The 19,771-nt window shown below is 39.5% G+C and overlaps 2 protein-coding genes across 3 annotated transcripts in view; both read left to right on the forward strand.

The window, feature by feature from the left end:
- The window catches only part of ncam1b (neural cell adhesion molecule 1b), a 115,916-nt gene extending 100,276 nt beyond the window's left edge, over positions 1-15,640 (forward strand). Inside the window, exons 14-18 of the mRNA XM_088012054.1 lie at positions 487-611; positions 869-1,049; positions 7,359-7,557; positions 8,240-8,356; positions 13,267-15,640. Of these exons, the coding sequence (XP_087868180.1) occupies positions 487-611; positions 869-1,049; positions 7,359-7,557; positions 8,240-8,356; positions 13,267-13,381 (737 nt within the window). The 3' untranslated portion in view covers positions 13,382-15,640. The remainder of the gene's footprint in view (positions 1-486; positions 612-868; positions 1,050-7,358; positions 7,558-8,239; positions 8,357-13,266) is intronic.
- Positions 15,641-18,703: 3,063 nt separating this feature from the next.
- The window catches only part of zbtb16b (zinc finger and BTB domain containing 16b), a 33,275-nt gene continuing 32,207 nt past the window's right edge, over positions 18,704-19,771 (forward strand). For both annotated transcript variants that reach the window (XM_088012055.1, XM_014986883.2), the window contains exon 1: positions 18,704-18,789. The gene's annotated coding sequence lies outside the window, so the exon portion shown is untranslated. The remainder of the gene's footprint in view (positions 18,790-19,771) is intronic.

Here is a 19,771-nt window from a genome sequence, read left to right on the forward strand (position 1 = left end):
GCAAAAAGCTTGCTGTTTAATAGTATCAAGTTGTACAAAATCAGGTTGCAGTAATTCATTTTTTTTCCTAAATAATGACCAACTGGTGTAGCAGTTAGGTTGTATGTTATGAAATGTAAGATGATAGGATTAGTTACATACTGCAGCTTTAAGGAAGTGAATATTTCATCCTAGCTGGTCCCTTAGCATTCTTCATGCCAGCTGAAGGTCACTCAGCAACAGCAGCAGCAGCTCAGATGAATCAAATAAGCATGTGGTTGTGTGTCATTTGCCAATTAGTGCAACCTGACAGCATCTTGGGACAAGTGATTAAAGGTCAACTGAATAAAAGAGGACCAGAGCAGGAAGAGTGGCTAGTTTTAAACTTTGAATTTAACGGTCAGCTAACAATTGCCTCTGACTTTGCTTACAATCAAACTTCATACGATATGCAGTTGAATTATCCAGTTTTGAAATAATCTTTGTGTTGCTCTTGTGTACCTTTAGGAAATCCTAATCCTCCTAAGCTTGAAGGGTCAGTGGAGCCTAAAGGCAACTCCCTCAAAGTCAGCTGGATTAAGCAGGATGATGGCGGCTCTCCCATCCTGCATTATCTTATCCGCTATAAACCCGTGAGTTAACAATTCATTCATGTTGAGCGTAAAAAAATACCCTGACTTTAGGCTCCAGTGTGCATCTCTGGGGAAAATACATTTCCAGCATAATTATGCTTTTAAGCAAATATCCATCCACGCCACCTTTCTTGCGGCGTCTCCAGGTTAATATACGATTCTGCTTTCTATTACATCAACAGCTTTTTTCTTCTTCTTCTGAAGTTTACGCTTTGCTGCCTTGAAAGCATGTCGCTTATGTCTGTCTCTGTCCTCAGATCCAGACGTCACAGTGGAAGCCTGAGATCCGGATGCCCAGTGGCAGCGATTACGTCGTGCTGCGTGGATTGGACTGGGACACGGAGTACGACGTGTATGTGGTGGCCGAGAACCTGAAGGGGAAGTCTCCACCCGCCACCATGTCCTTCAGAACATCTGCAGAGCCAGAGGCCTTCCCAGGTATGCGACGTCTCACTGCTCTCAGTAAACCAACAGGGTGAAACACGGGAGCCAAACTCAAAGCTGAAAAATGAGTGTTGTGGTCTATTCTTTAATTTAACTCACATTAGTAAAGAGAAAAATAGTGTTGAGAAAAAGTATGTGCATCTTTACAGATTTTTTTTATTTATTTTCATTTTGTTTTCTGTCACACTTAAATGTCTCAGATCATCATTTAAAGCTTTAAATCAGATAAGGATACAAAATGCAGAAATACAGTTTTCTAATTATGTAATTCATCAAGGGAAAGAAAGCTCTTCAAATTAATGCAAAAAATATAATTTCTCTGCGGAATTGTTGTAATTTAGCTAATTGGAGTGTTTCAGAGTGGAGCTTAGATGTTCTGACCTGGAATTTGGGCCAGAATTATTGATGGTTGGGTCGGGCTCAGGCTTCTGTGGTGCGTTTAATAAACCTCTGATACATACAGATCAGAGAAAGCTAAACGAGAATCCACGATATAAAGTTGTGGTAATCTACTTACAGTGAGAGTAGAAGAGTAGAGAGTTTAATATGTTGAGGAAAAAGTAAGCAGACTTAAACAAGTGCAGCGCACCGCATGCGGCTCTGCTCAAGCAGCGGCGCAGATAGGATCCTATCAACCACACATCCCAGATGATTTACACCTGACTCACCCTGTGGTTAAGATGGAGCAGGAAGACGATAAAATCTAAAAACGAAAGAAAACGAAACTCTTAAAAACATGTCAGGTTTCAGGCTCTTAAATTAAAGTTAATTAGTTGGGTTAGATCCAATCTAAACCATTTTGGAGTAGGAACTTTGGATCATTGTTCTGCTGCGTAACCCAAGAATCCTTTAGCCTAAAGTTATAACATGATGGCCAAATATTCATCAGGATTTCAGGATTCGGTCAATTCCTGCAAATTGTCCAGACCCTGAAGCAGCAAAGCTGCCCCAGACAGCCATGCTACCACATAGAGCCAGGTTGGGCTGCATAACCTTCTCCTATTCTATTAATACATTAAATAAAGAGCTGAAAACTGCTTTCTGGGTTGTTTTTTGTTGTTGTTTTTTGGATGCATCTTTGTCTGAAACTTGATGATCTGAAACATTTAGGAGTGGCAGAAAAGCAAAAACAAAACTCTTTAGGAGGTGAAATACTTTCTCATAGCTGGTATAAACGTCCAAGTTGGATAAAAAAGATTTTTTTATTTGTTGTTTTTGAAAACCGTGGCTGAATAAGCTTGAGTTTGTGTTTCACAGGAGGACGACTTCCTCCAATCCTGTTTTTCCCCCTTTAACCTGTGTATAATTTTAACCAAGTAGATGAAATAGTTTCCCTCTGAGAGGAATCTTTTGAATAACTCTTAATTAACATGTTCAGTGAGGTCCTAACTGCAGCTGAAGCAGCTTGTTACTAACGGTAGAAAACCCACACAGCCTGTCAAATTCCCTTTAAGTGCTAGACCCTGTCGAGCGCTTCGCTGAAGTATCGCAGCAGGCCATTATGTCTTCCTCTCACTTTTTTTTCTAATTTATTTCCCAAACTAAAGCTTTTTCCACTCACCGCCACTGAGTCACCCATCCAGTCAACACAGTGTGCTCCCCCCCCCTTTGTGATGTGCTTTTGCTTTGATGTGTTGCTGCTTCTTTTTTTTTTCCTCCCTCAAATGTGAGAAATCATTTTTCTTAATTTTTTTTTCACCTTTGGTTTTCAGAGCTGAAACATTTTTTTCACGCTCTCTCTCTCTTTCTCTGTTTTCCCCACCCTTCTCTTTTTTTTTCCTTTTTATTGTGCTTTTATTTCCTCTTATTTTCTTTTTCTCTCTTTTCATCTCCTCGCTCATTGTTCCTGCTCTCTCTCCTGATCCTGGATATTCGTGTGGTGGGCCCACGTGAACATTTTCGTCTCGACCTGTGTGCGTTTTGGTCTGGTTTGTGCTGTCTCGACCCACAGCCACTCAGGGCAGCTCATCTGTGACATACACTTTGGTACTACTCATCTCGCCCCTTGTCATTGCGCTTCTGCTGACGTAGTTTATGTTTGGGATCTACATCGTAACGTTGGAGGAGAGCCTGCCTTTTCTCTGGCCTGGCTTTCTTTCTTTCTGGACGCTTTTAGCCACTATAGCGGACTTCCTCCATGACCGATGCGCCTCTGTCATGGTGGCGAGAAGGCTGTTGTGTGGTTTCAGAACAGACCAGACAGACTTAATGAACCAAAGGCAGTGGAAAACCTTCGCCTCCCACAGATTCACTCTGCTCAGCATTAGCACAGCTAGCCATCAGCACTTGACAGAGAGGATTCCCAGTTTACAATTATGAACAGATGTGGAGTTAAAATAATAATAATAATAATTTTTTTTTTTTTTTAACAAAGCAAAACATAGCACTTAGAGTCGAGTGAGCGCCGAGTACTGAACCTGTCTGTTTACATAAACACTGTATAATATTCTGTTTCATAAAATTGTACTCTAGAGGTTTGGAACAATAACACTGACAATGCCGGGGCGGGGGGGACTCAAATATTTTTATCGTTTATATTGGCAAAGATTCACAAAATGTTTACTGAAATATTAGAGAACATTTATTTTTGTGCAGATTAGTAAGATTTTTTCTGTTGTGCAAGTGTTTTTAATCTGATGAAGTTACATCATGTTTTTTATATATTTATATGTGGAAGGTGCTTCATTCAGCTGCAGTGCTGTGAAAAAGTATTTGCCCCCTAACAGATTTATTCAGTTTTATTCATTTTGCCACATGTATACAGGTGCTGGTCATAAAATTAGAATACCATGAAAAAGTAGATTTATTTCAGTAATTCCATTTAAAAAGTGAAACTTGTATATTATATTCATACATTACATACAAACTCATATATTTCAAATGTTTATGTCGTTTAATTTTGATGAATAGAATATTGTCAAAAGGTTCAAAATTGATGGCACCTGGTACCACACTCTAATCAGCTAATTAACTCAAACCACCTGCAAAGGCCTTTAAATGGTCTTTCAGTCTAGTTCTATAGGCTACACAATCATGGGGAAGACTGCTGACTTGACAGTTGTCCAAAAGACGACCATCGACACCTTGCACAAGGAGGGCAAGACACAAAAGGTCATCGCTAAAGAGGCTGGCTGTTCACAGAGCTCTGTGTCCAAGCACATTAATAGAGAGGCGAAGGGAAGGAAAAGATGTGGTCGAAAAAAGTGTACAAGCAAGAGAGATAACCGCACCCTGGAGAGGATTGTGAAACAAAACCCATTCAAAAATGTGGGGGAGATTCAGAAAGAGTGGACTGCAGCTGGAGTGAGTGCTTCAAGAACCACCACACACAGACTTATGAAAGACATGGGTTTCTGCTGTCGCATTCCTTGTGTCAAGCCACTCTTGAACCACAGACGGCGTCAGAAGCGTCTTGCCTGGGCTAAAGAGAAACAGGACTGGATTGCTGGTGAGTGGTCCAAAGTCATGTTCTCTGATGAAAGTAAATTTTGCATTTCCTTTGGAAATCAAGGTCCCAGAGTCTGGAGGAAAAGAAGAGAGGCACTTCATCCACGTTGCTTGAAGTCCAGTGTAAAGTTTCCACAGTCAGTGATGGTTTGGGGTGCCATGTCATCTGCTGGTGTTGGTCCATTGTGTTTTCTGAGGTCCAGGGTCAACACAGCCACATACCAGGAAGTTTTAGAGCACTTCATGCTTCCTGCTGCTGACCAACTTTTTGGAGATGCAGATTTCATTTTCCAACAGGACTTGGCACCTGCACACAGTGCCAAAGCTACCAGTACCTGGTTGAAGGACCATGGTATCCCTGTTCTTAATTGGCCAGCAAACTCTCCTGACCTTAACCCCATAGAAAATCTATGGGGTATTGTGAAGAAGAAGATGCAATACACCAGACCCAACAATTCAGAAGAGCTAAAAGCCACTATTAGAGCAACCTGGGCTATCATAACACCTGAGCAGTGCCACAGACTGATCGACTCCATGCCGCGCCGCATTGCTGCAGTAATACAGGCCAAAGGAGCCCCAACTAAATACTGAGTGCTGTACATGCTCATACTTTTCATGTTCATACTTTTCAGTTGGCCAACATTTCTATAAATCCTTTGTTTTTATTGGTCTTCAGTAATATTCTAATTTTCTGATATGATGAATTTGAGATTTTCATTTATTGTCATTTGTAATCATCAAAATTAAACGACATAAACATTTGAAATATATGAGTTTGTATGTAATGTATGAATATAATATACAAGTTTCACTTTTTAAATGGAATTACTGAAATAAATCTACTTTTTCATGGTATTCTAATTTTATGACCAGCACCTGTATTTTCGGATAATAAAAGCTACCGACCCTTTTGGAAAAGTAACTGACCCGTTTGCTAAATCATAGATGAACTATGATTCAATTTTATGGAGAGCCATGTTCAAATTCACTAACTTTGTCCGTGTCCGACCTGTAGAATCCAGGAATAACCTAAACAGAACCTAGGCTCTACTTTTTTGCAGCACTGCATGTTTTATAGCCTGGCAGACATATTTACTTTGGGCATGGGTCTGGTTTAGGGAATTTTTGTAAAAGACAAGGTTGTGCACTAAAATACATATTTCACAGGCAGCAAGTTTTTCTTATTTTTTTAGTTTTATTTTTTAAATTTTTTTACGAACTGATCAATCAAACATCTTTTTTCAAACAGAAATATTTGAATCAGTCAAAAAAATTATTCTGCATGTGAACTATTTGATAGGGATGCACTGATATAAAAATTTTGGACAATATCAATTATTGCAGATAACCTCCCACAATCCTTTGCTGCATCACTATCACATGACCAACACCCCACAGAAACAAACAACATGACAATGAATATTAGTTAAAATTGGCCTGGTTTTATGTCAGATATACTAAAACATTCCTATGCTGCTGCTAGTGCTGATATTTCATGCACTCTTACTCTTTGAGATTGGTCAAATTACTGGTCTGGATTAAGCAAAGCAAGCAAACAGCCATTTACACTTTTTGTACTGAATTAATCTTTTGCTGTTGTGCAGAATCAAAACTCTGTGAATCGCAGTGGTGAAATGTTGCATAGGTAGCAATCTTAATTACTTTTGATGAATCTGAGAAAAGGATTCATTAAAAAAAAAGAAAGAAAGAAACCCGTCGTCGAACCACTTCTATGGTTTGAAGCACTTACTATGGTCGACATTGCCAGAGTTCTCTTGATCTGTATGGGATATAAAGTAAAGCAGCTCAGCTCCTCCCCCGCATGTTGTTGTGCAGTGTCTATAAAACAAGTTTAAAGAAAGCATTTGGAAATACGTCAGGTGGGAATTTAACATGACAAATTAAGCAGCAAAGAGTTTATAGCAACGTTGTTGCTATAAACTGTTGTGCGGAACACAATATGTTTATTGTGTTCCGCACAATAAACATATATCACTATATTTATGAGGCTCTTATTCTATACCTACTGTTAAATCTGTGCATCACAACAAAAACACAAATATGATAGATAACATAAGTGTAATCAATTGTCTATTATTTCAGCAGTAATAGTAATAGTTGTTTCAGTTCTGTTTTACATATGTTATGAAAACTGCATACCGACCCATGCCTAATTTAGCCAATAATCTGTATAATCAAAATTTAATTCATGCAATAAACCCCACTCATATAAAACATTAAGTCATCTGCAAAAAATAAAAGATTGCAGATATTCAAAATAACATGTTTGTGTATGTGAGAAAGCAGGTTTCTCCAAGCAGAACACTACGTTGTGCAGGGTCTTAGTTGCTTTAATTGTCAGTAGTCATAATGTTATGGCTGATCGATGTACATATTAAAATATTGCATTAGAAGTCCATAACAACTAAAGATAGTTTTAGATCAAGAGTAAAGATTCAGCAGGTTTTTCTTTTTTTGGAAATGGAAATGTTGACCCGCATGTAACCAGCAACACTGTAAACTTTGGTTTGCTTGTTTTTCTAATATCAAATAAATTGCTTGAAAATAAAAATATGTATATAATTTTGTCCCCTTAAATCCGATCTTTTCATATGAAATACACATTCATCATGATTAGCATTAGAGGAGTATTTAACAGCTCACACACTGCTGACTCATGTTCAGAATCAGTTCAAGGCAACTTGTCGGTAACCACTCCTCAGCAGGTACGTTCTTTATTTTCATACAAGTATTAAAAGCTCCTGTAGCCTTGCAGCACTTTAATTTGGTGGTTTATGTTGTTGTGCGTCGCGCTCCAGTTTCTCACTGCTCTGCGTTGTGTCTCCTGTCTGGCAGATCTGGGTGATGAGGGCCCGTTCTTCATGAACATCATACTCTGGGCAGGGATCCTTGTTGTAGTATTTGTACTCCTGCTGCTAGCAGTGGATGTCACTTGTTACTTTGTCAACAAATGTGGCCTTATCATGTGCCTGTGTGGAAAATCAGGCACAGGGACGAAAGGGCACGTGTTGGAAGAGGCCAAAGCTGCTTTCGTGTGAGTATGAAAGATCACATTTAAGTTTTTTTCACAAATTTGTTATAACATCCCAGCTCTGAGCGAGAGAAAATTTATGAACCAACTGTTTTTTATCCAGATACTGTGTTTATATTTTTAACTAAGTTCACATTGATAAGTTGTAAAATTGTACTTAAATTGTGTACATTTATGAAGTAATTTAATTAGGTATTTATATTTTATATTTGAAAGCGTCTTTGATTAGTAATGGATGACTTCCTGTTGACCTAGTGTATGTGTATATGACACAGATGCCCTTTTCCATTACATTTAGCATCTTATTGATTTGTTCTACAAGGCCTTTCCAAAATAAGAAATAAAAATTCAAACGGTGTAAAATCACAACGGTAACAAGCTGCTAATATACCCGTACTACCTTAACTAGCTTGCGTTTTTGCGTCCATCAGGCATGACTACAAGTTTATTGCCAAACAGAACTCAACCATCTACATACAAAATGCTGGATACTTAACATTCAAATGATATCTAAATAACCATTTTTCCTCTAACAAAGCAAAACGTACACATGTGCAATAACAGAATTGGAAAGCCTAGATTCACAGCTCTCATTGCATCTTCTCACACTATGACAGTAAAATAAAATGTTGGTCAGCACATCATGTGCTGCCATTGTAATAACGCCGTCCTCTCGATCTCATAGGAAAGACGAGTCCAAAGAGCCCATAGTGGAAGTCCGAACGGAGGATGAGTGCACAGCCAATCACAACGCAGCCGGACCGATAGAGCCCAACGAAACTACACCTCTCACAAAGCCAGAGTGAGTAAATAACAGACAAATAGCACTCAGCAACTTTTACGCAAAGGTTTTCTTAACTGTCCGACATTGCACTCCACTTTAAAGAATCGTCTTATTTAACAACACTTAATTCGCCTTTTCAATCTGTGGAAAAGTTCAGTTCATTCTTGAGTGGAGTCCACTGGATTGTGTTGCTTTTCCTTTCCTCCTCCCGGTCAAAGGGGATTACCGTACTTTGTGTTTCTGCTCCAGCTCTGGAGATTTTCTGTCTCATTACGTGAAGGTTGAAGCAATACCAGTAAAAGACACAAAAAGGCTTTTTTTTCTCCCCCAAGTGTGGTCAATTCATAAAGCCATTCGACAGCCTCAGCCAGCCATCTCATACCAGAAGTATGGAAGAAAAAGCAAAAAACTGTAGAAAAATGCAGAACAAGACTGTCACTGGTACTGTTTAACCCTTGAAGGTGGTTCAGTGTGGTGCTGTAGTTCACCTTAAGAAGATTGGTGCCTTTTAAGTACATTAGTTGAGTAGTCAGTGTACTCCATGTTGGTGTGTGTATGGGATGTATCCTTTAATGTTCACTCACAGCATGATGCCCCTTTTTTCTTTTTTGTTTCTTGCTAAGCTTAATAGTTGCTGTTTTTCAGTTGCTTTTGTCTCTGTTTGTGTGACTTTCTGAAGCCAACTAATCCCTCTGCATGCTCTCGTTCGGGTCACCCCTCCTCTTGTCACAGTCACCCTGGTGTCTAGTCTGTGTGTCTCTGTTCTCTCCCTGCTCTCTCAGGCTGGTGGCTTCTCTGGCACTGGACACCCCCTCCTCCGTAGCCACCAACTCAGACACAGCCACCGCGACCATTGATCCTGCTCAGGAAAGCCCCTCTAGTGAGACCACCACACTCACATGCAGCCTGTCCACCCTGGCCAACGAGCCCTCACCCACCCCGCTCACCGCTCCGGCCCCGACCCCCGAGTCCAACACGGCCCCTCCGACCCCCGTGGTCTCCTCGACCGCCGTCGAAGCCAAAATGGCGCCTTTGCTCGAGGAGAGGGGGCATAAGACCTCGGAAGAGCCAGAGAAGACGAGCAATCCTCCTACCACCCCCGAACAGTGTAGACCTCAAAAGTCCGGAACGCCTATACCGCCAAAGCGCAGACACTCTCCCAAACTCGCTGCTCTGAATGCTAAAAACAGTCCGCCGGTTTCCCCTCTCGCCGTGTCTTCTCCTCCTCTCATTCCAGATGGCAAGAAACCTGCACCGAGCCCACCGGTCAACAAGCCCACTCCACGGGCCAACGCCGTAGCCTTAAGCAAAGAGACACCGGTGCAAACTGCCGCCACTACAGCGAACACTGCCCCCCCAAAACCAGACCCGGAGTCTAAACCTGGTCTTCCAGATTCTACCGCATACACCTTTACTGACTTTGACACAGATAATCCAACCAGTAACAACATCCCCACACCAAAACCCGAGCCGATTAACGCTTCTTCAGATATCCCCAATGCCGTCGAAGATCCACAACTCAAAAATCCCATCACTCTATTGGCAGACATCCCCTCGCCTTTACCCATCACCGCAATCGCTTCAGCAGTCCCAAACGACCTCCTGACGCCGGGGTCAGACCTGTACGACTTAACGGCTCCGGACGGAGTGCACAAAAATGCAGATTTAGAGTTAGAGCTGAGAAACAGCGCAGGAAGGCCCTCCCGGCCCCTCTCTGACCTGATTAGCTTAGAGAGCCCGTCCGCCGCCCCCTCTCTGCCCAGCGGAGACCAAGCAGACTTCCCTCCCTCAGGCCCAGTTCTGGAGGCTTCAGAGACTCTCAAGACCGCTCCTCCTGTCAACGATGAGTACGGCTCCCTCTAGAGGTTTATCTGTGTGCGTGTGTCGTTCGTGTGAGAGTGCGTGTAACTTGTATGCTCATTCATTCACCACCGCATCTTGCCATTGACCACACAATATCAGATATTGCAATGGTAAACTGTGGTAATGACATTGGGGTGAATTTTAATTGTTAGTGGAATGTTGCAGATAGAAGTGATCTGATGGTTGTCATTTTCTTTGCCTGTGTGTGACAGTTATTCAATGTGGGGTTTGTAATTTGGAAACAAAACATTAAGAGTAGTTGAGCAAGTTTTTAGAAATGCAAGTTGTCAAAGGGGCAGTTTTATGTAAAATCAGCTTTTGGGCTTTACATCATGTTATAATGTTATTGCCTCATCAAAAACATGCCTGGAGTGTCGCCTTGATTCTGTCATGCATGTTTGAGAGATTATTTAATTTGCCGTGGCGACCATTCAGCTGTGCAAAACGGCCTGGATGGACCTTGCGCGGCCTTTGAGACACATTCCGCCTCATGGAGCACCCATTCCCTGTGATTCCCCCACTCAGCTCCTTCAGACTAGCCAGTAGCAATTAGCAAACACCTGGTGGAACTGCGCATCTGCCGAGCTCATTATACGAGCCACTTCTCAGTAAAACGCTGGTAAAAATCTTAAATGGTTAATAGAGGAGCGATGTTGTGATGACTTCTAAGTTTCAGAAAGAGCGGGAGTTTTTAAAGCAACAGACGCCCAATTTCAAGGCGATAAATTACAAAGTAAAATTTGTTTTGTCATATTTGATATATATATATAGCATTTTTTAACAACTTATCAGTTACTTGATCGTACCATAAAATGGCACTATGTGCCTGGAAACCACATAAAGCTGCCTCTTTAACTAAGCTCAATCTGGATATACACATCCAGTTTTAAACAAAGTTAAAAAAGGATTCAGTTATGTTTATTAGCACATCCAGAGCCTAAATCACATGTGTGCGTTCAAAGCTGAGGCCCACAGTGATGTGACTCCACACATCAAAATCTGGAACTCATTAATTTAATTTAAGGATGGTAGACATCGTTACTGACTAATTTACAAACTAGCAGCAGGCTTTACCTCTTCAAATAGCTCTAGTTTACTCTGAGGTCAGGAAATCATGGGTTTAATTTGCTTTGAACAATTTTATTGTGCATTTTTGTTTTTCACACACACAAAAAAAAGTCAGAACAGAAAAAAAAAAATCCCAAAACAGATTTCAAAGTAAATAAGAACCCAATGACAATAATGAAAAGTAAAACAAGCTTAAAAAAATGCCATTTCAGCTAAACACAGCATATTGTATGCAACAAATTTCAATACATATAAAGCACCGTCCCCAATTACAGTGTTTAAGCATCTGGTTTGTTTTTCTTTAAAATTAAAATCTAGATTTTAGGTCATTTTCAACAGGGGTCACAATGAATTCAATATTACTGATTCACATTAATTATATTAATTAGCAAAAGTGATAATATAAAAAAATTGAATTTAATTTAGAAACAAATCACAAAACTTGACTTATCTATATTTATTTGCTTTTTAAAAATGTTAAGAAGTACAGGGTTCCTACAACGTTTAAAACGAAACGTATGTTTTAAAGCAAACAAGGATTTTTAGAGTCCAAGTGTGGCAAAGCTGACGCTGTCTGGAAATTATACAGTTGTTTGTCCCAGACCTTTCTCCTCATTTATTTTGGGAGCTACAAAAATATCAGCCGCCCGCAAAAAGTGCTGTAATTTTCAGAGTGATTACACAAAATGGATAGTGTGACATCTGAGAACGTCTGCCTGCTGCGATTCATTTTGATGAGATTTAAAGATCACAGGTTATCTACGGTGTACCTGGAAAGGATTCACAGCATCTGTGTTGTTACAGCCTTACTCCAAATTGCATCAAATGCATCTCTTTCTTCAAACTTCTACATAGATATACTTAAATATGAAAATGTGGGGAAAGATTTTTGTAGCGTTTGGCCAATTTCTTAAAGCTAAAAAAAAGTAAGAAATCACAATGTTGCAGTCATTCACAGCCTGTATCATGAACGGTGTGTTTCTGCGGATGGCAGGAATGCCACAGGGAGGAACTAGAGGAGATTGATATTTTTCACAGATTATCTCGTTTTGCACAATTTTGCCAAATATGGAAAAATCTTTTAATAAAAGTAGCTTTAAGAGCTGCAAATAACAGCATTCAACATATTTAAAATATATCATCATTCAAATATTGGAGATTATTTTTTAATGAATATTGACTTTTACTTGAACTCAACTTAATGCTTCTTCTCTAGATTTTCCAACTCTAAAATGATTTAAAAAAAAACGGCAACTAACATGAATATAAGAAGAGATGTAATTTATATACATAAAACAGGCAATGTGTATGCGTGTAGAAAAAATAAAACAAATCAAAGCAAATATTACCTTTTTCTAAAAAAAAAAAATAATAATGTCTTCAAAAGTAAAGCGGTCTCTTAGCAAACTGAGGTCATCTGCATAGAAACCATCACTTGAATAGCAATATGATCTATATTATTTTTGAAACGCCTTTCTAGTCATAATAATAAGATGCATCAGTTTAGGCTTTAACTCCATAACTTCAAGCATTTCCTCAAACTTTTATCCAGAGGTATCGAGAGATTCCAACTGGTGTTTGTTCCTGTGAGCTGCTGAAGGAAAAATCTGGAAAAACGGGCTTCAACTGGAACTGGGACATTCTGTAACAAACCTGGGGCGCATTTATTCTTCTATTAATAATGCTCAGAAGTTAAACAAAACCAAGCTGATTATTATTATCACACATTTGCTCAACGTTTGATTTTAGGGAAGAGAGTCAGTTTGGGATGTGGGAATGTCATTATCTGTTTATTTTATCCGACCGTGTCAAGGTGGTGAAGAAATATGTAAGAAGACGTCTTAACTGCAGCGTCGTCTTACATATTGGGTATTGTTTGTTTCTAGAAACCCGTTTTGTTTGCTGGGATTTCCTTCTTTTTTTTTTCTTTTTTTCCTACTTTACCACGCACACGTTAACATTTCTAATTTTAAACTTTCTCTCCTTTTCCACTGCAGGAAGATATTTGCTGATGAGAAAAGCAAACTGGAGGAGGGAGACCTACCAAACCCCCTGATCACTTCGGCACACAACAGTGTCATACAGACAAACACGACAGAGAGCAAAGTATGATGGGCCAACTGGGAAACGCAAAAAAACCCCTCCTCCCCCTCCGCCGCCCAGTCACGCTTTACAGCAGCAGTGACAGGAAAAGCTTTTGTTTTTAGTGCCCTTAACGCATTTAACACCTCACACCTCCGCGGATCGGTTAGCGCGCACTCTGACTGCTTTCGTTTATTAAATGTTTACCACACCCTGCAGAGTTTATCTTTAGATCATAAGAGATTTATTTATTTTTAATTCTCATTTTTACGTAACCAGTCCAGACACTTCTGCTTTTACTAAAGGACCGCCTCGTAAGTGTGTGAAACTTTAAAATAATAAATAAATAAAATGTGCGTAGTTTTGCCAGCTACTCACGAATACTGGAATATTATGAGAAATATAAATGTAAGAGAAAATGACTATATAAATAGAAATTATTTTTCTTATTTTATTGTTCTATTGTGCAAAACCTAAACTTGTTTTTTTTTTATTATTATTATTTGACTTTTTGTGGGATAGTCTCCAAGTAGCTTGTTCTGCATGTCTGACCTGCAAGTGGTTGTAAAGTTTTCACTGTGTCTGTTACAGGGATTTTTAACGCTGGCGTCGATCGAAAAACCGAGACCCGACTTCAGCGTTTAGACGTGCGGTGACTTGCAAAAGTGTTCACAAGCCTGAACTTTTTCACATTTTGTTACGACCACGATCTTAAAACAGATTCATGATGCTCAATTTTTTTTTTTTCTAAATCCAAAACTGTATGGCAGTTATTTGTATTCAACCATCCTTGATTCATAAATTGTGTTTGATCATATTTCACTGCAGTCGTTTAGGTATAGCTCTATTGTTTCGACACATAGTGACAACAGTTTTGGCCCCTGGGGGGAAAAAAAATTGGACACCACTGCCATACATGTTGTAACTTGTACTTTTCACAATTATGTGCACCTTTGTGTTAATCAGTATCAAAAACTAATAAAATCCGTCAACATTTGTATCAAAATATGAAAACAAAAATCAGGGATTGTAACTTTTGCAAGGCAAAGTATTTGTTTTGGTAAATAATGAAAAAAAAGGCTGCAGCTGCAGGAGGGAGATATTCTACGATGCAACAGTGTGCATGATCATATCAGATATGGACCAATTTGTCAAACTTATTCTGTCACTGCCTTATAATAGTGCTGTTAAATATTCACGATACCATGCATTCAACGAAAGAAAAAAAAGGGAACGTCCTGAAGATGAGATGCGAGACGCCAGTGGAGCAGCTGACTTAAAGCCAAGTGTTTGGAGGACAAAAAAAACCTCCAAAAAATCAAGTGAATGTCACGCGACCGCCAGCTGAATAACGATATCTGCCCAGAGGACGAAGACGGTTTATCTTCTTGACATTTGTGGAGATCACAGCTCTGGCTCCATAAGTCTGGAGATTCGCTCAGAAACACTAAAGAAGAAGGAAAAACTAAAAAAAAAAAAGCATTTCGTACTGTTCAAAAACGACTGACTCCTCTCCCCTCCCCATCCCTGCCTGCGAACTCGTGCACTGTACCTGTGTGTCAGTAGACTGTCTCGTCATCCGTTTGTATGATAACCTGTATAGCTTTGTTGTGAGGGAGCCTAATTTTTTATTTGGTGTAATATTAGACGAAAAAGCACATCAAGTGTGGTCATTATAACAAGTGTAGTGTATAAAAACTGTCCGTCTCTGGTCACAGCGCTATATAATTGCCGGCTGTAGTGACGGAAGGTGTTTTGAGCTTTGGCATGAACTCAGTCAGTGCTTCTGTCTGTACAGGAGAAACCTGTTCTCATATCGAATCAATGTGTATTCCCTGGGGAGCTTCTTCTGGCATAACTACACAAAGTTTTTTACTTCTCCCCTGCCCGTGTTTTCTGATGTGCCGTTTGGATTTTGTTTTTGTTTTGTTTTTTTTGTCTTAAAAAAACGTCTTTTTGTTTTAGTAAGAATCTCTCACCCAGAGCAGCTGCCTGATGAGTTGAGGAATCCCGTTGGGCAGGAAGCAGGTGAGCCACCTGAAACAGCAGAACAAGATGTGTTATTTTTTTTTTTGTTTGTTTTGTTTTTTTTAATGAAGCTTCAGATATCAAATGTAAAGTCCAGAAAGAACGGAGTACAGATCTCTTCTCATCCCGTTTCATTCTCGTCACCTCGCTCTCTCGTCTCTGGATGCTCCTAACTGTTTTTATTGGGTAAAACTCAGAAAACATCAGTGTACAGCCTGAGCGATTACCCATTTACAAAATAAAAATGGTTTCCGAATCCAATTTTCTCCTAGCCTATTATTTGTATTTACATTTTATTTTTTATTTACTTACAGATACGTGTCAATAAATCTGAATTTTCACACTCTGTCCGTAAATGATACTCATATTTCCATTACAAACTGTGATATTTTTCAAGCATTTATAACGTTTAGGATTTACAGAATAACTGTGGCTGTTAAGAGAACTGTATCCAAGTGTTTTGATGGAAAGGTGAGTGGAAGAAAAAAGTGTGGTAGAAAATATCAGAGCACAAATGGAGAGACAGTTGTCTTCAATAACTTTGCAAATTGATTCAATAAAAAAATGTGAACTTTTGAATAATATTCAAAAGTGAAACATCATACACATTTCTGTTATCATGGTTTTAGAACACCAGACTAAATAAATCATATATATAAAGACGTGGCTCTGTTCTCATACTCTCCACTACATGTACTGCAGTTAATCACAGCTGTTTCTGCATGAATTACTGCATCCATGCAGTGTGTAGGGAGGCGTTCATCACCAGTGGCTTTGAGGTTACTTTAATAAAGATGTTTTCACTTGCCTACATCATTGGAAGGTGTCCTTCCTGTTATGCAATACCTTATCTTATGTTTGAATTTTAGGTCAGTAAAGTTGTCAAATCAAGTTGGCAAATGGTTTCAGCATCCGTGTTAAGCTCGTCAGCAGAGGGAAGCATAAAATATGCTAGTTTCCTGGTAGACGACTGCACTGCCTGGATTTGATGAAACACACTGGACCAACACCAGCACAGCACATGGTTCCCCAAATCATCTTTGTAGACCTCTCCCCTCTTCCCCCAGATGTCAGAATGTGATGATTGTTTTCCTCTCTCAAGTTTTTATCAATATTCTTTGACATATGACCCTGTGGTCAGCCAGCTCCGTTACCAGTGACATTTTGTAGTCTATTCTTGCTGTCCAGAGTGTTTGATGGATAACTGGCAAGTAACCAGTTCTACTTATAATTGTGTGCCATACTAACAGTTCTGTATTTTAAAAAAATGTTTAAAAGTGCCATTCTAGTTCTTTGAGAAGCTGATCGTTTCCTTTTTTCATTGCCTGTATGCCAAATATATCTGAACTAACAGAAATGTTTGAGAAATATAACTACTGAATGCAATTAGTTTGAATTTCCTGACAAATTAACTTCTGAATCCTTTTCTAATATTTCTGTCACTCACCATTTTATTTTCTACTCTCGCATTTATGAAGTGACACGCGTTGGACAGCAGATGGCAGTGATGGCGTATTTTTTTTCCCCCTCCAAATTTCTCCTTCCACACGACAAACACCCTGGATTACTTACTGAAATGTTACTGAACAAGTAGGTTATCTTCCTCCTCAGAACTTATCAGAATGTTTTATTCGGAGAGAGAGAGAGACGCTGGGCTGCAAACTAAACTAATCCATGTTACTCTTTGAAAATGTGTTTGTGCAGGAACAAACTTGATACATCGAGGCTCAGATGTCGGAACTATGTTCCAGTAGGGGCCTTGATATTTTCACGTGGCATTCCTTCCCTTCAGTATCTGTTGTGACATAACCTGTGTTGTGTCAACAGAGCGTCAACAAACACATTGACACGGCCTGGAATCCACTTTCAGCCACTCTTTATCTATTTACATAAAGTTTTATTTCCCCGTAGAGACACGGATCCATTACACACCCTCAGCCTGTTAGAGATGAACCTGTCGCGGTAAATCTGGCGTGTTACTTTTGTTTTTGCTGATGGACTAAAGCACTCATTAACTGATGTGCATTATTCCGCTTTAAACAATCTCAAGACGATGGCGACTGATTAGAAGGCCTGTCACTTTTTGATTTCTGGATTTCCTCACTCTGTTGCCAGTTCTGATGTCCTGGAGATCCGCCTGACAGAAACTGTGATGGAGAAACAAGCCCTGACGTTCTCACAGACATTCTCACAGCCGGTCAAGCTAACCGCTGGCACAGGAAGCAGGACGGCCGACTTCAGAGTAAAGCAAGAGACGGGCTTTTACTGGAGAGCAAAACGTCACTAAATACAATCATGTCCATTGTTATCCAAGCATGAACATAGATCCTTAAAAGGGCTCAAAGTTAGCTAATAAATAAATTAATACCATGGCGTTTATTGTTTTATTCTGTCACAGTTTAACAAAAACTAGGTCGAAATGTAAAAGTAGCAGCAAGGTGCATCTCTCAATCATGTTGGGTACGACGGCAATAAATAAAAAATATCAGTGTTTCACTGTATTAATCTAAAAATTTAGAGGAAACTAAAACTTGAAAAAAAATATTTTTTTATTTTAATAAAACAACGTATGAAGTTTATTCATATTAAAATGAATAAAGATCTGTTTTTCTTTTTTGTTCTTTCACACACAACTTCTGCATTTTCACATTTTCTGCTGAGTAATGTTTGTTACACCTTAAAATCTGTAATGATCTAATTTTAAGTCATGGCAAGGTTCCAAGTTATAACCATCATATAAAAAAAAACTAAAGCTTAAAATTAGCTTTACTTTTTAACAGATTTTTATTCTAAAACTTATTTGAGCCCTCAGTTTGTGAAGAACATTTTAAGGTTTGACTTAAAACTGGACTGAAAACTAACACTTGTCCTGAATTCAAATGAAATGCAGGCCAGTCTTCAAATAAAAAGAAAGTTTTTATAATTTACAAATTTTACAGCTCTACACTAGTCTGCTTTACTCCATCCAAGATGTGTCAAACTCAGGTTTTTGGGCTAAATTTGAACTGTAGCGTAGTTATATTTGACCCGAAAGATGATTCCAAATGTCTGTAATAGGTGGTCTGGCCATAGACCGCGCATACTAGCATTACAAACCTCTAAATACTCTGGTATGTTAATCAGGACACATATGGATCCACCTCTGTTGACAAGCAACCTGCTAATGAATGTCATCTTGGGACACCCCTCCTCTTCGGATTAGTCCTGTTACTGCTTCAACATGTGGTTAAAGGCATTTTATTTTGAAAGCCCAACTCGGAACTCCCGTTTCCTCCCCTCAGCTAAATTGACGTTTGGTGGCAGGCTGATGATTTGCTTACTTGAAGCAGGACTGAGTTTGGAGCGGGTACTGTGAAATGTGTAAGCATGATGTTGCCTGGATAATCAGCGGAGGACTTTAGAAAACGGAGGTAAGAAAAAAGCTCTGTCACCTGACTCTCATTTTATTCCAATCGAAAATTTCCCTCAAATACTTTTTAGTGTCTAGTTCGTTTTACATATCTTTTTGTATATTTTTGTAAATAAAACCAGTTTAGGTCAGATTACAAACGGATTCGCTCCATAAGAGATGTGGAAATCGAGACAAGTTATCCCTGTGCCTGATTTGGGATTTTAGAAAACTTGACTGTTCAGAGTCAGTGGTCCATTTCCAGCAAACTGGGTCTGTTATTTTCGGACAGGATGCGCTTCCTCGCGCACACACAGGAGCGCAGACAGAAGGAGCGCGCGCAGACTCGGGGTTCGTTTGCCTCGGCGTGTTTGAGCTAATGAACGCGGATTTGCACCTGATGCGCTCCGTTGTTGCGGTCAGTTGAGGATGTCGGCATCAGCAGAGGTGCCGTTGAAGTGCTCCGGTAAACACAGAAGCGTCAGACATGTCACTAGTGTTAGGATTTAAAAGGATTAAATTACACACTGGAGTACAGGAGGAATCATTTTAGGGGAGTTTGATAACTTGTTGAAGCGTTAAATGATCACCGGCGCACGTGCGCCGCGTAGATTAACCGATAATCATCCGTTATAGGCGTTTGTTAGAAACAAGCCTACCTGTTGAGAGCAGAGATGTGTGTGAGGAGCTTGACAAATTGAACCGTCACCTCTCAGTATGCAGACGCTATTACAGCGACGTGACCGCTCACAACGAGCCCTCAGACTAATCACCTGCAATGGAAACTGTTGCTCTGCGCTTATCGACCTGATGTCTGCCTTTGATTCTTAATTAAAATACATAAACACGGAGGCTGCATCAAATAAGGCTTCTGAAGACATCACTCGGGAAAACATATTTCACTGAATGTGATTAAATATTTAATGTTTTGCTGAGAGAATATTCCTTTTGATTGAGCTTAGATAAAAGTTTCCATTGGAGTGTAATTAACAATCTTTACACAA

Source organism: Poecilia mexicana, unplaced genomic scaffold (genome assembly GCF_051168715.1).
Source record: "Poecilia mexicana isolate PSO_F unplaced genomic scaffold, ASM5116871v1 scaffold_13, whole genome shotgun sequence".
Taxonomy (NCBI): domain Eukaryota; kingdom Metazoa; phylum Chordata; class Actinopteri; order Cyprinodontiformes; family Poeciliidae; genus Poecilia; species Poecilia mexicana.